We start from the raw sequence: 21,519 nt of genomic DNA on the forward strand, positions 1-21,519 counted from the left end.
TGGGTGGATTACCACCTCCCCCCCCCCCCCCTTTTTTTTTTTTGTCACCCCGGAATGCAGTAAGTGAGCGGAAATTCTTCAACGCTTTGTGTCTAGAACATTGGTTCTCAACTCCTGTCCTCGGGGCCCACTAACGGGCCAGGTCTGCAAGATAACTGAAATGCATGACGGGTGATATCATTTGCTCAGTGATTTCCGTATTCTAGTCTGCATCTCCCCCCTCCAGGAGTTGAGAACCACTGCTCTAGAACACATCCTCGGTAAGATTTCCCCTTGCCTCTTATACTCTGAAATCCTAAAACTTCAGACTTTCTGTTTGAGAACCATAAAAAAAAAAATCAAAATCGACAGCAATAAAATTGGTAATAATTTCCGTACACTATCCAAAACTAGGTCACTTTAAGCACTTCAGCCCCAGAAGGATTTACCCTCTTCCCGACCAGGCCATTTTTTTGTTCTACCCTGAACCCTCAGTATCGCAAAGTAGAATTTTTTTCATCCTAAAATCTCTAACTCTACTGGCAGCCGCATTCTAAGACTAGCCTATTTAGCCCTGTAAAGCAAAAAAAAATTTTTTTTTTTTCTCAAGCTTCTCCGGTCCCACACTTAGCTGTCAGCGGCAGCTTCTCAGTGGTGGTGGGTGCAGAAGTGGCAGCAGACAACGGAAACCCCATAGTAACTCTATGGGTGATGGCATTTTCTCAACCGCTGTCAGCAGTCTCCTGCACACGGCACCTGCCGCTGAAGACCAGAACAGAGCGGCTTCAGAAAAAGGTATGTCAGCGACACATTTTGGGGTGTGTGTGTGTGTTTCTTCCCCTCTTTTGCAGGGAATGTGGCTGCCAGTAGATTTAGATTTTAGACTTTAAAGAGGGATTCCGCCCAAAAAAAAATATTAAAAGCCAGCAGCTATAAATACTACAGCTGCTGACTTTTAATAAATGGAAACTCACCTGTCCCGGGTTCCAGCGATGCCGATCGACCGCTCGGGCCTCGGCTGCTGCCGCCGCCATTCGAGGTGAGGGAATCAGGAAGTAAAGCGAATTGGCTTCACTTCCCGATTCCCTACTGCGCATGCGCGAGCCGCGCAAGGGGAATGGTCCGCGCTGTCACTGGGACCTGTGTGTGTCCCAGCAGACAGCGCGGCAGGGCAGGAAATGGCGTAGACTCCCGTGGGAGTCTATGCCCGGAAGTGGGTGAAAATACCGGTCTTTGACAGGTATCTCCACCCCCTCCCCCCTGAAAGGTGTCAATTGTGACACCGGAGGGGGGGGGGGGGGGTCCGATGAGCGGAGGTTCCACTTTAGGGTGGAATCCCACTTTAACATCTACTTTTATGGAACCAACAGTGACCTTTCCTGTTACTTATCCTGTCCCTCGCAATGTACTATTGCTCTTGCTTTTTACTCCATCTGGGCTCTCGTTGCACCTGGGGGAGGGTTTATGGTGGGGTTTTTTCATGCTATTCCTCCAATACCTGACTGGGACAAGTCTCTGGGTATTGGAGGCCTTTCTGACTAACAAAGCCAAGATTCTCTTTTGCTGTATTCAGCACTTTCACACATTTTAGAAATTTATTTTGATATTATAATGTGTAATGGACTAACCCAGGAGAACATTTCTCATGCTGTTGTGTCCTCCTCAGGGCAATGAGAGTATGGGAGAAGACGACATGGGGCTGGTCGGCGCCTCCGCTGACGATGCCGACGCTGAACTCATCCAAAAGATTTGTGAAAATGAGCTTCTGGATAGTAAGTTTTGTTTTTTGGGTTTTTGGTTTTGTAGACTAAGACCGAAGATGTTATGTAGGAATTGCTGAGCTCGGTGACGGATATTTTTTGGTCTCCTTTTTTAGCCCAACAATATCTGTCTGCATTTCTGCCGCTGGTGCTGAAGGTGTGTAAGAATTCTGGAAAAGACAGCGATCCCGCCCTGTGCACCGCTGCCACCCTCTCCCTCACCAAGTTTATGATGATCAGGTAAGATGAGGGGGGTTATGCTGCCTTATTCTATATCTCTCTGGATAGATCTACGCTCACGTTCTGCCATATCTCCTCCAGCTCGGACTTCTGCGACTCTCACCTGCGTCTTCTATTTACTCTCCTGGAGAAATCGTCTTTGCCCGGCGTCCGCTCCAATATCATGATTGCTCTGGGGGATCTCAGCATCCGCTTCCCCAATCTCATTGAACCGTGGACTCCGCACCTCTATGCCAGGTAAACGGAATAGTAAATGGCTGCAACCTCTGTTCATGGGCAAGTGTATCATCAGAAATGTGAAAGCTTTCCTTTGATTTCAGAAGGGGGGGGGGGGGGGGGGGTTGGGTAAAGTCGCTTGGCAGTTTCTGCCTTCTGCCTTCTGTATTTTCTGGGTCACTTTTTCTCAAAGACATCCAGGAAAAGTGTAAAGCTGAAGTTGTACCTCCAGATTTGGTACATCTTCAACCATAACCTATTTAACCACTTCAATACTGGGTGCTTAAACACCTTCCTGCCCAGACCAATCTTGAGCTTTTAGCGCTGTTTCACTTTGACTGACAATTGCGCGGTCCTGCTACATTGTACCCAAATGACATTTTTATAACACTTTTTTTCCCACAAATAGAGATTTTATTTGGTGGTATTTGATCACCTCTGCGGTTTTTATTTTTTTGCTAAACAAATAAAAAAAGACAATTTTTTGTTTCAGTTTCAAAACTTTGTAAATAAGTTTTCTCCTTCACTGATGGGCAATAAGGCAGCACTGGGCACCAATGAAGTGGCATTGATGGACACTGATATGTGACACGGGTGGGCGGCATTGTATTATAATATACTGTACTAATGGATGCAAATCGGTGCCAAACAATAATGCATGCCAATCAGTGATGCCCATTGTGGGCACTGATTGGCATCCATTGTGGCACTGACTGGAATCCCTGGTGGTCTAGGGTGGCATACCTTGTCCTGGGCATCCCTGGTGGTCTGGTGGGCATCCTCGGGGGGGGGGGCTGCACTGATAATCGATCAGCACAGACCCCCCCCTGTCAGAGGAGCAGCCAATCAGCTCTCCTCTACTCGCGTCTAACAGACGCGGGTGAGGAAAAGTCGATCACCGGCTCTTCCTATTTACACTGATCAGCCGTGATTGGACACGACTGATCACATGGTAAAGAGTCTCCGTCAGACTCTTTCCCGAGATCATAGTTGCGGGGTGTCAGACTGACACCCCGCAACAACGATCGCCGCAATGCATGACCCCACCCCCCCCCCCCCCCCCCCGGGGGGGCACGCAGCGGCTCAAAATCCTGATCACGTCATATGACGTCCGGTCAGGATTTTGAAACCACTTTGCCGCTGTCCTTTTGTTATAGGGCGGGCGGCAAGTGGTTAAGAAGTTGTACAACCAGACGGCCGGACTGGCAATTTTTTTCTGAAGTGGTAGACTATTAGAGGCCTTTTTAAAGCAACACTGGGCAAAATGTTACCAACCTCCCCCCTCCACTGATCCTGGCTCCAACACCCCCCCCCCCCACTTACCTGCTGAAGCAAATTATGTTGGCTAAAGTCCCCTTTCCTGATCCCTTTCCGCTATGCAGGGGGCAAGTGATAAAGAATTTGTATAATTGCCAACTGACACCCCCACCTTACTGTCCCCTTGTGGTGAAGTTATGCCCCTTCTAAATTGAGGATACCCCCCAATGCTGGTTGGCGACTAGAAATTCTCCACATCATGCACAGTGACACCCAGAATAGAACCTCACCAGAAGTAGAGGAGACTTTGGGACTCGTTACATGACTTTGGCTCTTGGAAGTAAATGGAGGATTTAGGGTGTGTATTTGTGGTGGGTTTGTTTTTGTTTTTTTCTTTCCTTTTCCCATTTCCCAAGTAGGTGTAGATAGAGGTGTCACAGTAACCCAATATACATATAAGCGGTTCAGCCGGAATGTCAATATCCAATACCCTATTTTAAGGTACCAATCTCCTCCACCCAGTAGCTTTGAAGTTTTGGAGATCGCCACAAAAGATGTGTTCATGTACCCGTGTTACGACATTTAGCACAGGCTCAGATTCCAGTCCAGTTGCACAGAGAAACTGCAGAGTTCTATAGACCCTATGGAGAATAAAACTTGAGAGATTACTACATAAGTCTTTTTTATTATTAATAATATTATGGAACATTGTAGCCATGTTTGAAAATGGTGGATAAGTTCATGTTTTTTGTTGGTATGGCTTAACTTGGAAGTTGAACGTTTTTTTCTGGCAAATCTCCCGCTACCCAGAGGCCTTCACTCACTCCAGTTCTGGTGTTCTTACAGACTCCGAGACGAGTCCCAGGAAGTCCGTAAAACCTCGGCCATTGTAATGACCCATCTGATCCTGAAGGACATGGTGAAGGTCAAAGGACAAGTCAGCGAGATGGCCGTTCTGCTCATAGATGCTGATCAGGAGATCTCCTCATTGGCCAAGAATTTCTTCACTGAGCTGTCCAACAAGGTGGGCCGAGTGACACGGGGCAAATGTCATTCCAATTAATGTCATTGCAATTACAGGAGGAATTTGTTTACCATTTATTTTTTTCTCTCTTGTACCCCCAGGGCAATGCTGTTTACAACCTTTTACCTGATATTATCAGCCGCCTGTCTGATCCGGAGTGTGGAGTGGAAGAAGAAGCTTTTCACACTATAATGAGGTGATTACACGGGACTCCGTTCTCCTGTACGGAGCCTTCTCTCTCCTCTCTGATCACTACATCTCATTCATACTGCGCTCTTCATCATCCCGCAGTTCATTCCCTAAATGTCCAATCATTGATCTAAAGATTATAACCTCGCCTCGTACACACGATGAGAATATCGCACAAATGGTTGTGTGTTTTTTTTTTTTTTTTTTATGCTGGTCTCATGTAAAAATTCTCATACACCAGAATATAACCCTGGTAGTGATGTAATGAATTTGGTGATGCACCAAAAATATCAGCCGAAAATGGGGGGGGTTTCAGTGCTGTGCCGAAGGCAAAAAAGATGCTGATTCATGGCTGCCCAAAATGCCTGCGATTTTGCCACACTTATAGTGTGTGTGTGTGTGTGTGTGTGTTTTGAGTCACACGATCTATGAAAAACACTCCAGGTGCATTTTTGATGGGGGAGTTGCTGACCAAATATGCAGCAAGCAGGATTTTTACCACCGCTTCAAAAAGGTGTCGCTAATGAGCAACAAATTAAAGTTCATGATAGTCGAATATAAAAGTGTGTGTAATATATCTCCAACGTGATTTATTATTACACACACTTTTTTATATTTGACTTTTTAATATCATGAACTTTAATTTGTTGCTCATTAGCGGCACCTTTTTTTTTTTTGAAGCGGTAAAAATCCTGCTTGGTGCATATTTGGTCGGCAAATCCCCATTAAAAATGCAGTGTTTTTGATACATTTTGAATATATAAATCTATGAAAATTCAGGATGCACTCGGCCAAGACTGAAAAATAGTTTTGGCACTGGAATTGTCATTTCAGTGCACCATTAAATGTAATGTATTCTTTAGTTTCCACGCATGCGTGGTGTCGGCCGCACAATTTTTTTTTTTTTTTTTTTTTTGTGTGTAGTAATGCCAATTAGACGAAAATTGTTCGTTCTGTTATCATACGAGCAATATTTTCATGCAAAAAATATTTGAAGGGATAAGCATGAACTGTTGTGATTTGGCTCTCGAAAAAGCCATTTCTGTCCGATTTTTCTCATCGTGTGTACTAGGCTTTACTTTGATGCAGTTATGTGGTTTGCCAGCAGGGGTCCTCGTCACCAGCAAGTGAAAGGCCCTCCTCTTGTCTGGAAGTGTGATCGATGGGTGTGAACGTGCTGCTACATCACATGTTCTGGGGAGATGTTCTGGTTTTTTTTAGTGGTAAAGGTGAAGTGCCATATATATGCCACAAAAAAAGCCTCGGGCTGCCACCTAATTGCAGCTGCCGTGCTCTTCCTCAGCATTTGTCATTCTTTGGCACGCTGGTCACACTGAACATGCTGGTTGGATAAGTGTAGACTCAGCGAGCAAATGTATCCAATTTATCTCAATGCGGCAATTATGTATTGCCTCTTCAGCAATTTCTGATTGTAGGTTTTTACCCCCTGAGAATAGAACACAGTAGTTTCAAACAACTTTGTGTTTTTGGATTTATTTATTTTTATCCCTCACTAACCTATGAGAGGCCGCTGTGTGTGTATGTGTGTGTGTGTGTGTGTGTGTGTGTATATATGTGTATATATATGTGTATATATATGTATGTGTGTGTATATGTATATATATATATATATATATATATATATATATATATATATATATATATATATATATATATATATATACACATATATACACATATACACACATATACTGTCTGTAGCTCTATACAGCATTCCGCACTGTTCCGGGTGCGAGACGACACTTCCTGCCCCATACCCAGAACACAGGAGAATCCATCGGGGTGGCACTCGGAGCAAGCGATTTTATTTTATAATGCAAAGCTTCATCTGACATTCAGACGGGCTGATGTCAAAACGTCTGACTTCGGCCAATCGGAGGAATATTTGTCGTCTTTGCTAGAATACATCGCTTGCTCCTGAGCATAAATGCGATTTAATCTTCTGTATTCCTTTTTTAACCACTTTCAGCCCCGGACCATTTTGCTGGTCAAAGACCAGACCACTTTTTGCGATTCGGCACTGCGTTGCTTTAACTATTGTTTGCGCTATAAACAAAAATAGAGCGACAATTTTGAAAAACGCATTTTTTACTTTTTGTTATAATAAATGTCCCCCAAAAAGATATAAATTTCCCTCAGTTTAGGCCGATACATATTTTGGGTAAAAATCGCAATAAGCGATTGCTTTGTGCAAAAGTTATAGCGTTTACAAAATAGGGATAGTTTTATGGCATTTTTATTAATTTTTTTTTTTTACTAGTAATGGCGGCCATCAGCGATTTTTTTTTTTTTATTTTTTTTTTTTTATTGTGACTGCGACATTGTGGGGGACCCATCGGACATTTTTGACACATTTTTGGGACCATTGTCATTTATACAGTAATCAGTGCTATACAAATGCAGTGTTTCCTGTGTAAATGACACTGGCAGTGAAGGGGTTAACCAGTGGGTGGCAGTGTAGGGGTGTGTTACTAACTGTGGGGGGGTTGGGCTTTCATTTAGTGAACACTGATCTCTGCTCCAATCACATGGAGCAGAGATCAGCATCACTAGTTGCTAGGCAGAATGGAGAAATGCTGTTTACACGGCATTTCCTCCATACAGCCGTCCCGTGAGACGATTGCGGGTATGCCCGCGGCGATCGAGTCCGCGGGTCCCGCGACCGGACTCACGGGGGTCCCGACCAGCGCGGGAGCGCGCCGCCGGCGGCATTGAAGATTGGACGTACATGTACGCCAATATGCCTGCCCGTGCCATTCTGTCGAAGTACATCGTCGTGCGCTGGTCGGGAACCGGTTAAAGCCCGTCTCCGACTTGTGTTACCCATGCAGTGAGGTTCCCACATTGACCATTTTTTTCTGTAGAAGGGGAACCCTTTAACCCATGCAACTAACACTTTAAATACTCTGTTGTACTTAAAGTGGAGTTCCACCCAAAAAAGACAAGACAGCAGGGACCCGTGAGATTGCGCAGAGCGACTTGTGCATGCGTAGTAGGGAACCAAGCTGTGAATGCGCAAGGCGACAGATCGGCTTCAGGTGCCAATGTTGCAGGCACCCTGGACAGATAAGTGTCCATATTATAAAAGTAAGCAGCTGCTGATTTTTTAAAATATAATATTTTGCAACTATTTTCATAATCTATTAGTTGACTTTTTTTTATTTTTTTTTTTTGTTTTTTTTTGTTTTTTGTTTTGATCGTTTAATAACAAAATAAAAAGTGTGGTGTCTAATTTAGTTAATATGTAAAGTTTTAAAAAACGCAATTTATTCTTAAAGCGGGAGTCCGCCGGGACTCCGGGTTTTTTATTTTTTTTTTTTATTTTTTTTTTTTTTAAAAGCCAGCAGCTACAAATACTGCAGCTGCTGACTTTTTTAAAATAGTGACACTTACCTGTCCAGCGCGCCCGCGATGTCGGCACCCGAAGCCGATCTGTAGATCGTTTCTCGGGTGCTGCCGCCGCCATCTTGGGTATGGGAATAAGGAAGTGGAGCCTTTCGGCTTCATTTCCCGGTTCCCTACTGCGCCAATGCGCGAGCCGCGCTGCGCAATAAGGACGGTCCCCGCTGCCTCTGGGATCTGTGCGTTTTCCCAGCAGGCAGCGGGGCACTTGCGGAAAGGGGCGTTATTTACGCCCCTTTCCGCAGAGAGCTATCCCGGAAGTGGGTGCATTTACCTGGATTATCCAGGTAACTGCACCCCCCCTCCCCCCTGAAAGGTGCCAATTGTGGCGCCGGAGGGGGGGAGGATTCCGATGAGCGGAAGGTCCATTTTGGGGTGGACCTCCGCTTTAAAGATATCTATGCAGTGGTAAATATAAATAACCAACTATATGGTTAGGGAGTAAAATATCTAATCCACTCTGAGAATAACAGACAGAAGAGATATACTCTGTATATTAGAGGGTCAATCTGGTAAATATCAGACTCCTTAACTTTAACCCGTTTTGTTACTGGCCAATTAATTGATTATGAAAATAGTAATTGATTTTCATAATCGTTTCAGCCCTTATATATTAATATATTATAATTTTTTTTTTTTTATTATTATTCTTTTGGTGGAAATCCGCTTTTAAAATGATTGAAGGCAGAAGGTGCGTTCCATGTGTTCAGATAAAAAAAAAAAAAAAAAACCTGTGTAGCAGCTCCCCCCCCCCCCCCCCCCCTAACACTTACCACCTGAGCCCCAACGATGTCAACCAATCCCTCAGCTATCTGGGACTCTCCCGCCTGATTGGCTGAGACACGTCGGTTAGCCAGTCGAGGGAGGGGCTGAACGGCAGCCCTGTTTCTGAATGGACACGGGGAGCCGTGGCTCAGGTGCCCCCATAGCTGTGGGGACAAGAGTGCCGAAGATGGACCCGAGAAGAGGATCCTGGCTGCTCTGTGCAAAACCCTTGCATAGTGATTATCCCCTCCCACTGGTTAGGTTAACGGCCGAGCGGCTTCTTGGTTATCCCCAGAAAGCCCGACCGCCACCACAAAAAAGAGAAAATGGTACGCCTGTGATGCGTTTAGCTGCAGGTATCACATCGGTACAACCCCTTCAAGCCCGGGCCGCATGTTTGCGTCTGGTTGGCGTGAAGGGGTTAAGCTTCCAAAGTAGTACTTTAGACGGCAGTGATAGATGAAGTACAAACATGAAACAGGTTTCTATGAATGATGGACCCCTCCCCCTCTCTCCCGCCAGCCGTCTTCTTTCTTTACCTTTCTGCTCTGGGGAGGAAAAGTGTGTTCTGCGTCCTGTGACAACTGCTAGAATAAAGTATTTATATTCTGGTATGTGGAAACAAGTTTAGAGTTTTGACATGTTGCCTTTTAAAAAAAAAAAAAAAAACTTTTTTGTTGTTGTAGACAGAAGTGAGGAATATTCCCCTTGGGGCCTTAGAGTATTTCTGAATATTTCTCAGTCTAAGTGACCAATAATCTTGTGTGTTTTTGTGTATTTGGTATTTTGTTCTTCTCAGGCATCTCCTCTCCTACATCACCAAGGACAAGCAGACGGAGAGTCTGGTGGAGAAGATGTGCCACCGCTTCCGAACCGCCAGGTGAGAGCGCAATGCTTCCTTGCAAAGAGAAGGGGTTAAAGTGCTTGTAAAGACTGAAAGTGCATTCTAGGCATGAAGGTAAAACCTTCGGTGTGCAGCAGCCGCATATAACCCCCCCCCCCCCCCCCCCCCCCCAATACTTGCCTGAGCCGGATCTCAAGCCTGCAACGTGCATGAGTGGCTGCCACTGCTGTCAGTCACAGCCAGGGGGCAGAGTTGGGCCACGCTCCGTGTCTTATGGACGCAGAGAGCTGCCTTGGGACCAAGCACCCACAGCAAGCGGCTTGCTATGGGGGGCACTCGGCAAGGGGGAAGGGGACCAGAGAAGGGGATGATATCGTCTAAGATGGGATAATATACTGTCATTGTACAATTGGTGTTAGGTTTTGATAGTAACAATAAACAGCTAAATTTGAATGAAGAATTATTTACATTTTTGTTACTATTTTAGGCCTTTTTTTTTTTTTTCTTTTTTGATAAAAATGAGGGACTATCAATTACCGCCAAGTGGAAGCCTAATTTGTCCTGGAAAAAAAAAATGCCGTATAATTCACCTGGATGCACCAAAGTAGCTGTGCTGATAGTAAAACTTTACATATCCCATGTCAAAGTTGCAAAATTGTGCTTGGGCATTAACATTTTGTTTTTTTCCCCTTTAGGCAGGAAAGGGTTAAAGCTGAACCAAACCTTCCACTCTTTCCTGCTAACCATCTAGGGTGGTGCTTTGCCTCTTGGGGCTTCTTTTTACACTTTAACACACTTTTTTTAAAGCGCCCGCCGCTTCACCGTGCTTTTTTTGAGTCTTTACTGGAGTTTGGGAAGTCCTGAAAGCAGCATCTTTGGGGCAGGTTGGGCACACTGTATACACCACTCACAAAACACCCCTGCCTGGAGAAATAACTGGCCAGAGCTTCAAAAGCGCAGCTTGCAGAGTTAAAAGTAGCATTTTACTGCCACCACATGGGTGGCTCCAGTGCGAAGGGCTCCTAGTGACCGGAGCTCTGAGGGCCATTCAGAGCACGTTGACCCCCAGAGGGTTTACTCCCCTTTCTTGACCAGGCCATTTTTAAGATGCAGCGTTGTGCAGTCGTGCAACACTACCCAAATACAATTTGCTTTTACTAGTGAAAGACATGGATCCTGGTCCCTGGATTCATGCCTTTTCCCTACTGACAGATCGGCATTCTGCCTTCGAACCGAATGACTGTCGGGTGCCCCTATATCGATTGATTGGCTCCTGCTGTATATAATGAGCGAGCTGCCGGTAGCGCACGTTCGTGGCTGCTACTCGGAAGTGTAGTATCACACTTGTGTGTATCCTGCGCACAGCAGCCACACTTTAGCCGTATATCTGCTATAGGGTGGCCAGCGAGTGGTTAAAAACAATGCATGTCCAATGCCACACATTGAAGCAAGTGTAAACGAGTCCTTACAGTTGAACCAATCCCTCCTCTATTTTTCTACCAAGGAAGCTGCCATCTTTGCCTCTGTTTGTTTGATCCGCAGTCGCCATGGTGATGCACGTGTGTAAGATCAGCTATGGCACCATATATTTGGTTTCTTGATTGTGTGGTTGAGCGCAAAATATATACATGCATCTTTTACAAGTTTGGTAAATTGGTGGGGGGGGGTTCCACTTTAACAAACCAGGTCTGTGTTAAGTGTGGAGGATTGTCAATCACTTTGATAAATTTTGAGCAGAATTGTGCTTTGTTTACCTCTTTTAAAACCTTCTGTGGTAACTTCCTGGGGTATTATATATATATATATATATATATATATATATATATATATATATATATATATATATATATATATATATATATATATATATATATATATATATATATATATATATATATATATATATATATTCTCTATCATTTTTTTTTTTTTTTTTTTTCTTCACAGAACTGAGCGCCAGTGGCGGGACCTCGCTCACTGCCTCTCCCTCCTGCCGTTCTCGGAGAAAGGACTGGTGAAAATGCAGGATTGCTTTGACTGCTACGGGGACAAGCTGAGCGATGACGCCGTCTACAACTCCTTCATTAGCGTCATAGGGAAGATGCGCAAAGGAGCCAAACCTGAACTGAAGGTGAGATGATGAGCAGACGTTGTGCTCAAATCCCCCATTGTGACAGCGAACTGGGAATCTTCTCCCCACACCCACTGTCACAATAAAAAAAAAAAGCAACCCTAACTCATAAGAGTTCTATGAATAGAAGAATTACAACTGCTGATGGCTTGCAGTCCTCAATGAACTACTAAAGGTGCTGATGAGAGCTTAGTAGTTCATTGACCTTCCTGTCATCCAGTAACTGCCTGCCTGAGGGGAATGGGGCAAACTACACTGCAGGAGCTTGAGATTACAATGTTTACCAGGTTCCTAATAAATACGGGTCGTCTTCCAGCGCTGCACACATACTACTACTACTACTTCTTCTTCTTCCTGCATCCCAGTACCAAAAAACATGAGTTTGGTTGGGCTTTGGTGGCTCAATCTCTTCTTACTGGGGCCTCGTTCAAACAGGGTACACTACATAGACCTGCTCGAGGGCGTGTTTACCCACACTGGGATGCACAGGTGTTCCATGCATCCCTGCTGCAAACAGTCCCATTGATGTCAATTTTGGGAGCAACAGCAGCACAGGCACTGCTCCCAACTTGACATTGATTTGGGAGCCTGGCCCCAGAGGCACACAAGGGTCTATTTACTAAGGTCGGAGAGTGCAAGATCAGTCTCACGTCTTCTGCATAGAAACTAATCAGCTTCTAACTTCAGCTTGTTCAGCTGAAGCTGATTTGGTTTCTATGCAGAAGTGAGCCGGATATTGTACGCTCTGCTTTCGGGGGGCCATGCACCTCTACAGATGCCAAATCAGGAGCTGCATCTGTGTCCATGCAGCTCCTTATGAGCTGGAGTTCGGCTTGGCCATAGACTGGTCAATTATTTGCCCAATTCAACAAAAAAAGATAAAAAAAGACTTATCTGAAAAAATGGCCCAAATGTTGGTATGCGATTTTAATTATCCTATTTCAGGTCCTGTAATCTCATCTGTCCTGTGTGGATGTGCTCACTCACAATGACAACGGAGCAGTCTGCATTCCTGTGTCTCCAGTGTGGCACAGGGAATGGCGCACCCTGTAGAAAACAGAAATCTTCCATGCCAGAGATGGAGGGGGAAGAATCTGCTCCGGTTCAGTCTGCCAAGGTTGGCAGTCTTTACAATACAGCATTGTTCTGAACCAGCTCTCTCCTTTACTGTCCCCTGTAGTGAAGGGTAAGCCGGTGTTGGAATGAAATAAAGGCCTTCTGTTTTTAAAGAACTGAAAACCCGAAACACAAAACCTGGATCTGAAAACTTCTCCACATCTAGAAATGTACGAGGTTCACCTACTAAAAACCCTCTTTGTGTTGGTTTGCTGTGCACACACCGCGGTCCATCCCATTCATAAAATTCAGGCCGCAGCATGTAGCTGGCGGAAGCCCCTCTTAGGTTAATGGAGCACTAAAATCTGATTGGAGGTGAGCTGGTCATGTGGTATTGGCAGATGAGGCTCGCCTCCTGGCTTTTGTCCCCAGTTCTGCTCTGCATCCATATGTCAATCTTTTTTTATTTAATTTTTTTTGCTAGAAGTTTGAACCCCCAACAATATTGTTTGTGTTATATATATTATATTATATTATATTATATTATATTATATTATATTATATTATATTATATTATATTATATTATATTATATTATATTATATTATATTATATTATATTATATTATATTAGTGGGTTTTGCAATTTGTCGCGCTGTATTTGTACAGCGTTTTCAAATGCATTTTTTGGGGGGGAAAGGCACCTTTTTAATAAAAAGAGAAAAAAAATCGCAAGCTGTTCTGTGCCCTGAGCCTTGGGGTGGGCTTTACAATGCCCTAAACCAGATTTAATTATACGGCGCTCTGGCCTAGATATCCCATCTGCTCACCATTGCCATTCTATTGTGTTCCTGGGTGTTTTTTTTTTTTTTTTTTGTTTTGTTTTTTGTTCTTCTCTGCAACCCAAATTATGTTGGCCTACTTGATTGAACTCTTGTTGCAGACTATGATTGATGAGTTTGAGAAGAAGCTGACGGTGTGCCATAACAAAGGTCTGGAGAACATGGACGTTGCGGAGGAGGCGATCCCGGATGGAGAGAACCCTCCGCCTTCTGTGAAGAAGAATGTTCCGGGTAAGTCCAGGAATATGCCAAATGATGTAGAACCTGTGAGCAGTCCTGGAAATGTATTGCATATGCCATAAGCACAGCACCAGTTTCATGTCAACACATGTGCATTGTAGGCCATATTGGAGAGATTGTAAACCCAACAACAACAAAAGGGGGGGGGGGGGACCTGCAAGACTAGTGCATCACATACTGGCTCATTATGAAATGCTTGCCTTAGAACGAAACCTTCAAGGGGCTCCCGCACACGGCTGAGACGGCTGACTTCTTTCCTGGAGTTACTTCTGGTTTCACAGCCTCTGCGCTGTGAGTGGCCGGAACCATGATGTCCCTCCCGCCATTCACAGCACAGAGCTCGGAAGGAACTGCACCCGCGGGCTGTCCCTTTAAAGCATTTTGTAAAAGATGGAGCTGCGCTAAAAACAAATGTGACCTTACATGTATAGTGAAACCACGTTGTATATAAAAGGAATATAAATACTATATCCCCAAATCCCTGTGACAGAATAATTGACACAAATTAAAGAGGGATTCCACCAAAAAAAAAAAAATATTTAAAAGCCAGCAGCTATAAATACTACAGCTGCTGACTTCTAATAAATGGACACTCGCCTGTCCCGGGTTCCAGCGAGGCCGAACGATCCCTCGGCTGCTGCCGCCACCATTCCAGGTGAGGGAATCAGGAAGTGAAGCGAATTGGCTTCACTTCCCGGTTCCCTACTACACATGCGCGAGTCACGCAGCGCAATAGGAATTTTCCGCGCTGTCACTGAGACCCGTGTGTGTCCCAGCAGACAGCACGGCAGGACAGGAAATGGCGTAGACTTTCACAGGAGTCTATGCCCGGAAGTGGGTGTAAATACCTGTTTTTGACAGGTATCTCCACCCCCCCCCCCCGAAAGGTGTCAATTGTGACACCGGAGGGGGGGAGGGATCCGATCAGCGGAGGTTCCACTTTAGGGTGGAACCCCGCTTTAAGTGTAAAAATTCAGGGGTGCAACGGATCAAACTCACGGATCGGATCGTTCCTCGGATCAGCAAATAATTGCATTTGCAAGAACCTGTTGGAATGCCACCACCATATAGTCCCCACTGCAATATACACCTCCCCCACTGTAATATCCACGTCATCTCCCCCAATGTAATATTGCCAGGGTGAGTATTGGCAGAGTATTGCTGGGATGGTTGTGGCTGCCATCCAATTTCTCCCCTCCACTGTACAGAGAGGGGAGAGAGAGAAACCAGCTGTTTGTTTACAGGTGATCGCTCTTTCACAGAGCAATCGCATTGTAAACGCCAACGGGTGTACCAAGATGGCCGCTGCTCCGGAACTAGGCCAAAGCCGCGGCCTTTCCTAAGGCCGAGACCGCAGCGCATGCCGATCCTTTGCACCCCTAGTAAAAATGAAAATGTGCATAACACATACCAGATAAATACAAATAAAAAAGTTAAGTCCATTCCGTGAAGACAAGTGCAAATGAAGAAAAGCCCAGGAGTCAAATCTTCATATAATTCTCTGTATTGTGCATCCACCACCAGCTAATTTCAAGGCTTACCAGACAGCCAACACATAAGGCACATCTCCCGATGAAGGTATTACCAAATCTCAGGATGTAACACTTCGAAGAGAAGTAAAATCTTTCGTCCACCTCCCCGGCAATGAACCACAATGGAGTACCGCTTTATGTTGCTGCTCTGTCAATAACGTGATACTCAAACGAGTGTATATATGCAGGTGAAGCGATCGGAAGTCCAGAGCCATAAAGAGGGGAAAAAATAAAAACCAACATCGGTAAAATCCAAGGGTTTTATTGCATAAACAGGACAAATGTAACAATCAATGTATTAAAGTGCTTAAAGCGGGAGTCCGTCGGGACTCCGTGTTATTTTTTTTTTTTTTAAAGCCAGAAGCTACAAATACTGCAGCTGCTGACTTTTAAATTATGGACACTTACCTGTCCAGCACGCCCGCGATGTCGGCACCCAAAGCCGATCTCTCGATCGTCTCTCGGGTGCTGCCGCCGCCATCTTGGGTATGGGAATCAGGAAGTGGAGCCTTTCGGCTTCATTTCCCGCTTCCCTACTGCGCATGCGCGAGTCGCGCTGCGCAATAAGGATGGACCCGCTGCCTCTGGGATCTGTATGTTTCCCAGCAGGGAAACTTTTTACACTGATGGTCTGCGGTCTACCTGCACCTGTGGCTTTCCTTTTAGGTTAGCTGTACTTTGCCATAGAATTCTATCATGTCCTGCAGGTGTGGTGCACTTTCTGAAAGTGCCCCAAACCCACAGGTAAAACCAGAAGTCTATGGCTCAGTGCAGGTAAGTCACAGGTACACTGCGCTACAGATCAGTTTAAAAGCAGCCCAGTAACCACTGCAGAACAGATATGTCCATATATACACTGTGATTTTAGTAATAATCTTCTCTGCAGCTTCTTGCTTCCTCTACCGCCGGCTTCATTAACAACACTGATGCTCTGGCATGGTGGGTAGAAAACCTGTAATCTGGGCTTGCCATCCCAGAGCAGGAGGTCATGGGACACATCAAAGGGCTCTGCGGGCCACTGGTTGGGCACCCCTGGATTAGATGAATACAATATACATCAAAAATGTGTATAAATATTACATTTTGCTTAAATCAGATACTCGCTGCCCACTTGGGTACACCTGTTCAATTGCTTAATAACACAAATTGCTAATCGGCCAATCACATGGCAGCAACTCTATGCATTTTAGATGTTGTGAAGACTACTTGCTGAAGTTCAAAGTCACAAAGATCCCCCTCTCTTCCCCCATTCTGATGCTGGGTTTGAACGTGGCATGGTTGTTGGTGGCAGACGGGCCAGTCTGAGTATTTCTGGGATTTTTCACATACAGCCATCTCTCGGTATTATCCAGTGAAGCGGCAGTTGTTTGGAGGAAAATGCCTTGATGTCAGAGGTGATGGGCAGACTGAGTTTTATTGTAGCCTTTCTATCATCTGGAACCAAATAACCACTTGTTACACCCAAGGTATGCAGAATACCATCTCTGCGCACACACAACACGTCCAACCTTGGAGCAGATGGGCTAGAGCAGCAGAAGAGCACACATCGGGTGCCACTCCTGTCAGCTAAGAACAGGAAACTGAGGCTACATATGGCACAGGATCACCAGCTTTGAGAAAAAACATCTGGTCTGAGTCTGGATTTCAGCTGCAACATTCAGATGGCGGGGGTCAGAATTTGGGGCATGGATCCATCCTGCCCTGTATCACCGGTTCAGGCTGGTGGGGGAGGGGGGTGGTGGTATATCGCTGGTGGTGGGGGTGTAATGGTGTGGGGTATCACCGGTTCAGGCTGGTGGGGGGGTGGGGGGTGGTATATCACTGGTTCAGGCTGGTGGTGGGGGGTGTAATGGTGTGGGGTGGGTGGTATATCACTGGTTCAGGCTGGTGGAGGGGGTGTAATGGTGTGGGGGTATCACCGGTTCAGGCTGGTGGTGGGGGGTGTAATGGTGTGGGCACACTTTGGCCCCTTGGTAGCAATTGAGCATGGTTTAAAAGCCACAGTCTACCTGAGTATTGTTGATGGCCATCCCTTTATGACTACAGTGTCCCCACCTTCCGATGGTGCATTATCCTGCTGGAAGGAGCCATGTCACAAAGCTCCAATCATCTCACCACTGGACAATGAGGTCCCTGTCCTCCAATGGCCTCCACACTCACCACATCTCATCCAATAGAGCGCTTTTGGGATTTTGTCGGCTGCTTATCCACAATGCCAATTTCCCGTTCCACCAATCTGCAGCAACTGCGTAATGTTATCAGGTCACTATGGAGCGAGATCTGAGGAACGTTTCCAACCAAGAATGAAAGCCAAAAGGAGTTCCAACCCACTACTAGCAAGGGGGACCTAATAAAGGGGGTTCAACCCGCTACTAGCAAGGGGGACCTAATAAAGGGGGTTCAACCCGCTACTAGCAAGGTGGACCTAGTAAATTAGCTGTGAGGGTGTATCGCCTATATTTCAAAACGCCTTTTAAATCGAAAGAACCAATATAAATGGTTATCCACAAAGTAGTTGATGTCCAAATCCAGGTTTTGGTCCTCTGGGGACAAGGGTGTCAACTTCAGGAATCCAACAGGTTTCCATTTTGGAGATTCTCTCTTCCGGATTCGCATCATTCCCTATACAATTTTAAGTAAGCCATCATCCCTATGGTGGAACTTCCTGAGGTGGGCTGATAATGCTTATTCTATATTCTCTTTAATGCTTATTCTATATTGGCACTTGTGGGCTCCCGTTTGGTGAGGGTTTTATTTTTTAATACAGCTGAAGTGCTTTCCCGATTCCTTCCTCTGGCATGAGAAACTGGGAGGACCTCCGCACTCCATAGGCGTTTGCATGTGGCGGCTTGTGGACTGTGGTTATGGTTTCACAAGACCGGGTGGAGTGTTATTGTACTGGCTGTATGTAAACAGCCTTAGGCTGCAATAGGTATCGCACACATCACCATTTTTTTTTCTAGGTAAATATATTGGTAAAGGTGATGACGTGAAATTTCCCATGCAATCCATACAAAGACACTAAAACAAATCTGTTCAGAAATAACATTATGTGTAATAAAATGGAGGGGGACTGGGATAAAGTATTGAACACCTGAAGAAATGGATGTGCAAAAATGCATGGAAAGCGAAGACAGCGGCTGAAATCGATTTAACTAGAGATCAACCCTACCCCTGGTCGGTGGAATTTTAATATTATCTGGTTCAGTCTCACCTGATGGCCTATAAAAAGGTGTCTCATTGCCAAGGTGTCACACAAACATCTCATGATTGGTAAAAGCAAAGAGCTCTCAAGACCTTCGCAAACCTTGTTACAAAACATACTGCTTGGCATTGCTTGCAAGAGGCTATATAAAATTCTTAATGTTCCAGTGAGCACTGTTGGGGCCATAACCTGGAAGTGAAAAGGACATCATTTCACCATAAACCGGCCACGACCAGGCGCTCCTCACAATTCTTTTCACTCTTGTGTCAGAAATCTTGCCAAAGGAGTTGTCCAAGAGCCAAGGAGCACTTGTGGAGAACTTCAGAAAGTCCTGGACTTAGCAGGTACACAATAAGTAATGCCCTCACTCGCCATGGCCTGTATGACCGCTGTTCCATGTTCCAACATGGAACTCTTTGGAGGTCACATCACTCCAAAAACAAAGGATATAAATGCACTTTGTACACATCAAATCCTTGAATAAGGTTACATCATCGCTGTGCTGTATACAGCCTGTACAAAGAGCATGGTTGTGGGAGGGCCCAGCAGGCTCCACCCACCACAAGAAACTACATAAGGCGGTGCAGATCACTTTGATGTCAGTAGGGGGGCCAGGGTGCCCCATTGGATGGTGTCATTAGGGGCAAGGGTGCCCCGTTGATGGTGTCATTAGGGGCAAGGGTGCCCCGTGGATGGTGTCGTCAGGGGGGGCAAGGGTGCCCCGTGGATGGTGTCATTAGGGGGGGCAAGGGTGCCCCATTGGATGGTGTCAGGGGGGGGCAAGGGTGCCCCATTGGATGGTGTCGGGGGGGGGGGGGGCAAGGGTGCCCCATTGGATGGTGTCAGTAGGGGCAAGGGTGCCCCATTTGTGGTCAGTAGAGGGAAGGGTGCCCCGTGGATGGTGTCATTGAGGGGCAAGGGTGCCCCGTGGATGGTGTCATTGGGGGGGCAAGGGTGCCCCGTGGATGGTGTCATTGGGGGGGCAAGGGTGCCCCGTGGATGGTGTCAATGGGGGGGGCAAGGGTGCCCCATTGGATGGTGTCATTAGGGGGGGGGCAAGGGTGCCCCATTTGTGAGTTAGTAGAGGGAATGGTGCCCTCTTGGTGTAAGTAGGAGGAAGGGTGCCCAAAGTGTCAGCTAAAGGCACCTGGGCTGCAGTTTGGAGACCCCTGCTTCAAATCCTTGTTGCCCTCAATCAGAAAATGTATTGTCATGTTTTACAATAACAATCATAGAATTGCTGTAGACCTTTTTGATGGCATTCTCTTTTTTTTTTTTTCTCCTCAGCTAAGCGGCGCCCTCTTAAGTCTGTAAATCGATCGCAGAAGGTAAATGAAGAGAGCGAGTTTCAGACTCCGAAAGCTCGGCCCCCGAGGAGAACGCAGAGGAAAGTCGCCGTCACTTTCTCCAGTGATGAGGAGTCCGGTGAGTGTCGCTGTAAGAGAAACCCCGGGAGAGATTTACTAAAACTGGAGCACTCCGAATCTGGTGTAGACGCACACAGGAGCCAATCAGATTCGAACTTCAGCTTTGATAATAAAACATGGAAGCGGATTGGTTTCAATGCAGAGCTACTCCAGATTCTCCAGTTTTAGTAAATCCTCCCCCAATTGAGTGTTTGTATCTTTAAGTCGCATAGCTAATCATTGCATTATTTTTCTTATTTTTTTTTTCCCCATCAGACCTGGAGGCAGAACTGAGTGAAGCCGATACACCCAAAAACCCCACCCCTATCAGACGCACCTCTACTCGCTCCCGGGCTCGGTGACCTTAATGCCTCTCCTGTGTCCTGGTTTTATCTCCTGACTTCACTTTCTCCTTTTTATATTTGTCTGATTTTTTTTTTTTTTTTTTTTTTTTTTTTTTTTTTTTTTTTTATATATATATATATATATATAAAACCTTCATATTTCCTGTCGCCGGGTCCTGTCTGTGTCCATCGCTCCTCAATAAAGTTTTTTTTTTTTTTTTACATGTTTTACACACGAGTAGTTTGATGCCTCAGTATGATGTGACGTGGACCTTGCTGCACCGGGGCTCTGGGTTCAACTTTCCTCTGTGTGAGAGAGATTACATTGTCCATACAGGAGGCAACTGTGAAAGTTGGCTTGGCTAGGATTTTCAATATATACCTCCAATCAACTGAGGTGTTTTGGGCCTTTCTTAAAATGAAGAAACAAATTTTTATTTTATGATTATCGGTTTTGCACCAAGTGGCTTCTCTGTAGTTAGTGGCTGTAATCCCTCCATATCCCCAGTTAAGTGACTGGCTTCAGTGACAGAGATGAATCCCTCTTGCATAAGTTGTACCTGTTTATCAGCAGTCGTCTCTTGTAAAGCTTTCTTTTTTTTCTTTTCTTTCTCCAGAAGGCAAGGGCTGTCTCTCACTGCACAGCAAAGAGCTGAGTGTAATCTGAGACCTGAGTGGACCCCTTCCACAGCCTCCTAGGGCATCCTCATTCCTCAAGTACCCCCAACAGGCCATGTTTTCCTTTACTTTGCAAAGCTGCTTTAAATCAATAATATTGTTAGGTTTTTTTTTTTGTTTTTTCCCTCTAATGGAAGTTCTCAAAACATGTCCCATTGAGGTATTTGAGGACTTGAGGTTGAGAAGCCCTGTCCTAGGGCAATCTGTGTGCTGGGGGAGGGTTGTTCATCTGGAATCTCTCATGAGTTGGCATTAGACGGTCAGAAGTGAACCATCCCGATGGAGGGAGGGGAGAGCAGAGAGGAGCCACTTTGGATGCTTTGGATTGAGACCATAACACACTATAGAGAGGAATATGCTTTGACTTTTTATATCACAACATAAAAAAAA

General features: G+C 45.5%; 1 protein-coding gene across 2 annotated transcripts in view; it reads left to right on the forward strand.

The window, feature by feature from the left end:
• NCAPD2 (non-SMC condensin I complex subunit D2) overlaps positions 1-20,560 on the forward strand; it is a 56,650-nt gene extending 36,090 nt beyond the window's left edge. For both annotated transcript variants that reach the window (XM_077467114.1, XM_077467115.1), the window contains 10 exons: positions 1,646-1,751; positions 1,856-1,979; positions 2,061-2,216; positions 4,299-4,476; positions 4,578-4,672; positions 9,653-9,733; positions 11,645-11,828; positions 13,826-13,955; positions 19,989-20,126; positions 20,384-20,560. In XM_077467114.1, the coding sequence (XP_077323240.1) occupies positions 1,646-1,751; positions 1,856-1,979; positions 2,061-2,216; positions 4,299-4,476; positions 4,578-4,672; positions 9,653-9,733; positions 11,645-11,828; positions 13,826-13,955; positions 19,989-20,126; positions 20,384-20,469 (1,278 nt within the window). In that variant the 3' untranslated portion in view covers positions 20,470-20,560. The remainder of the gene's footprint in view (positions 1-1,645; positions 1,752-1,855; positions 1,980-2,060; positions 2,217-4,298; positions 4,477-4,577; positions 4,673-9,652; positions 9,734-11,644; positions 11,829-13,825; positions 13,956-19,988; positions 20,127-20,383) is intronic.
• The last annotated feature ends 959 nt before the right edge of the window (positions 20,561-21,519 follow it).

Source organism: Lithobates pipiens, unplaced genomic scaffold (assembly GCF_037356315.1).
Source record: "Lithobates pipiens isolate NorthernLeopardFrog02 unplaced genomic scaffold, aLitPip1_a1.2 Scaffold_47, whole genome shotgun sequence".
Taxonomy (NCBI): domain Eukaryota; kingdom Metazoa; phylum Chordata; class Amphibia; order Anura; family Ranidae; genus Lithobates; species Lithobates pipiens.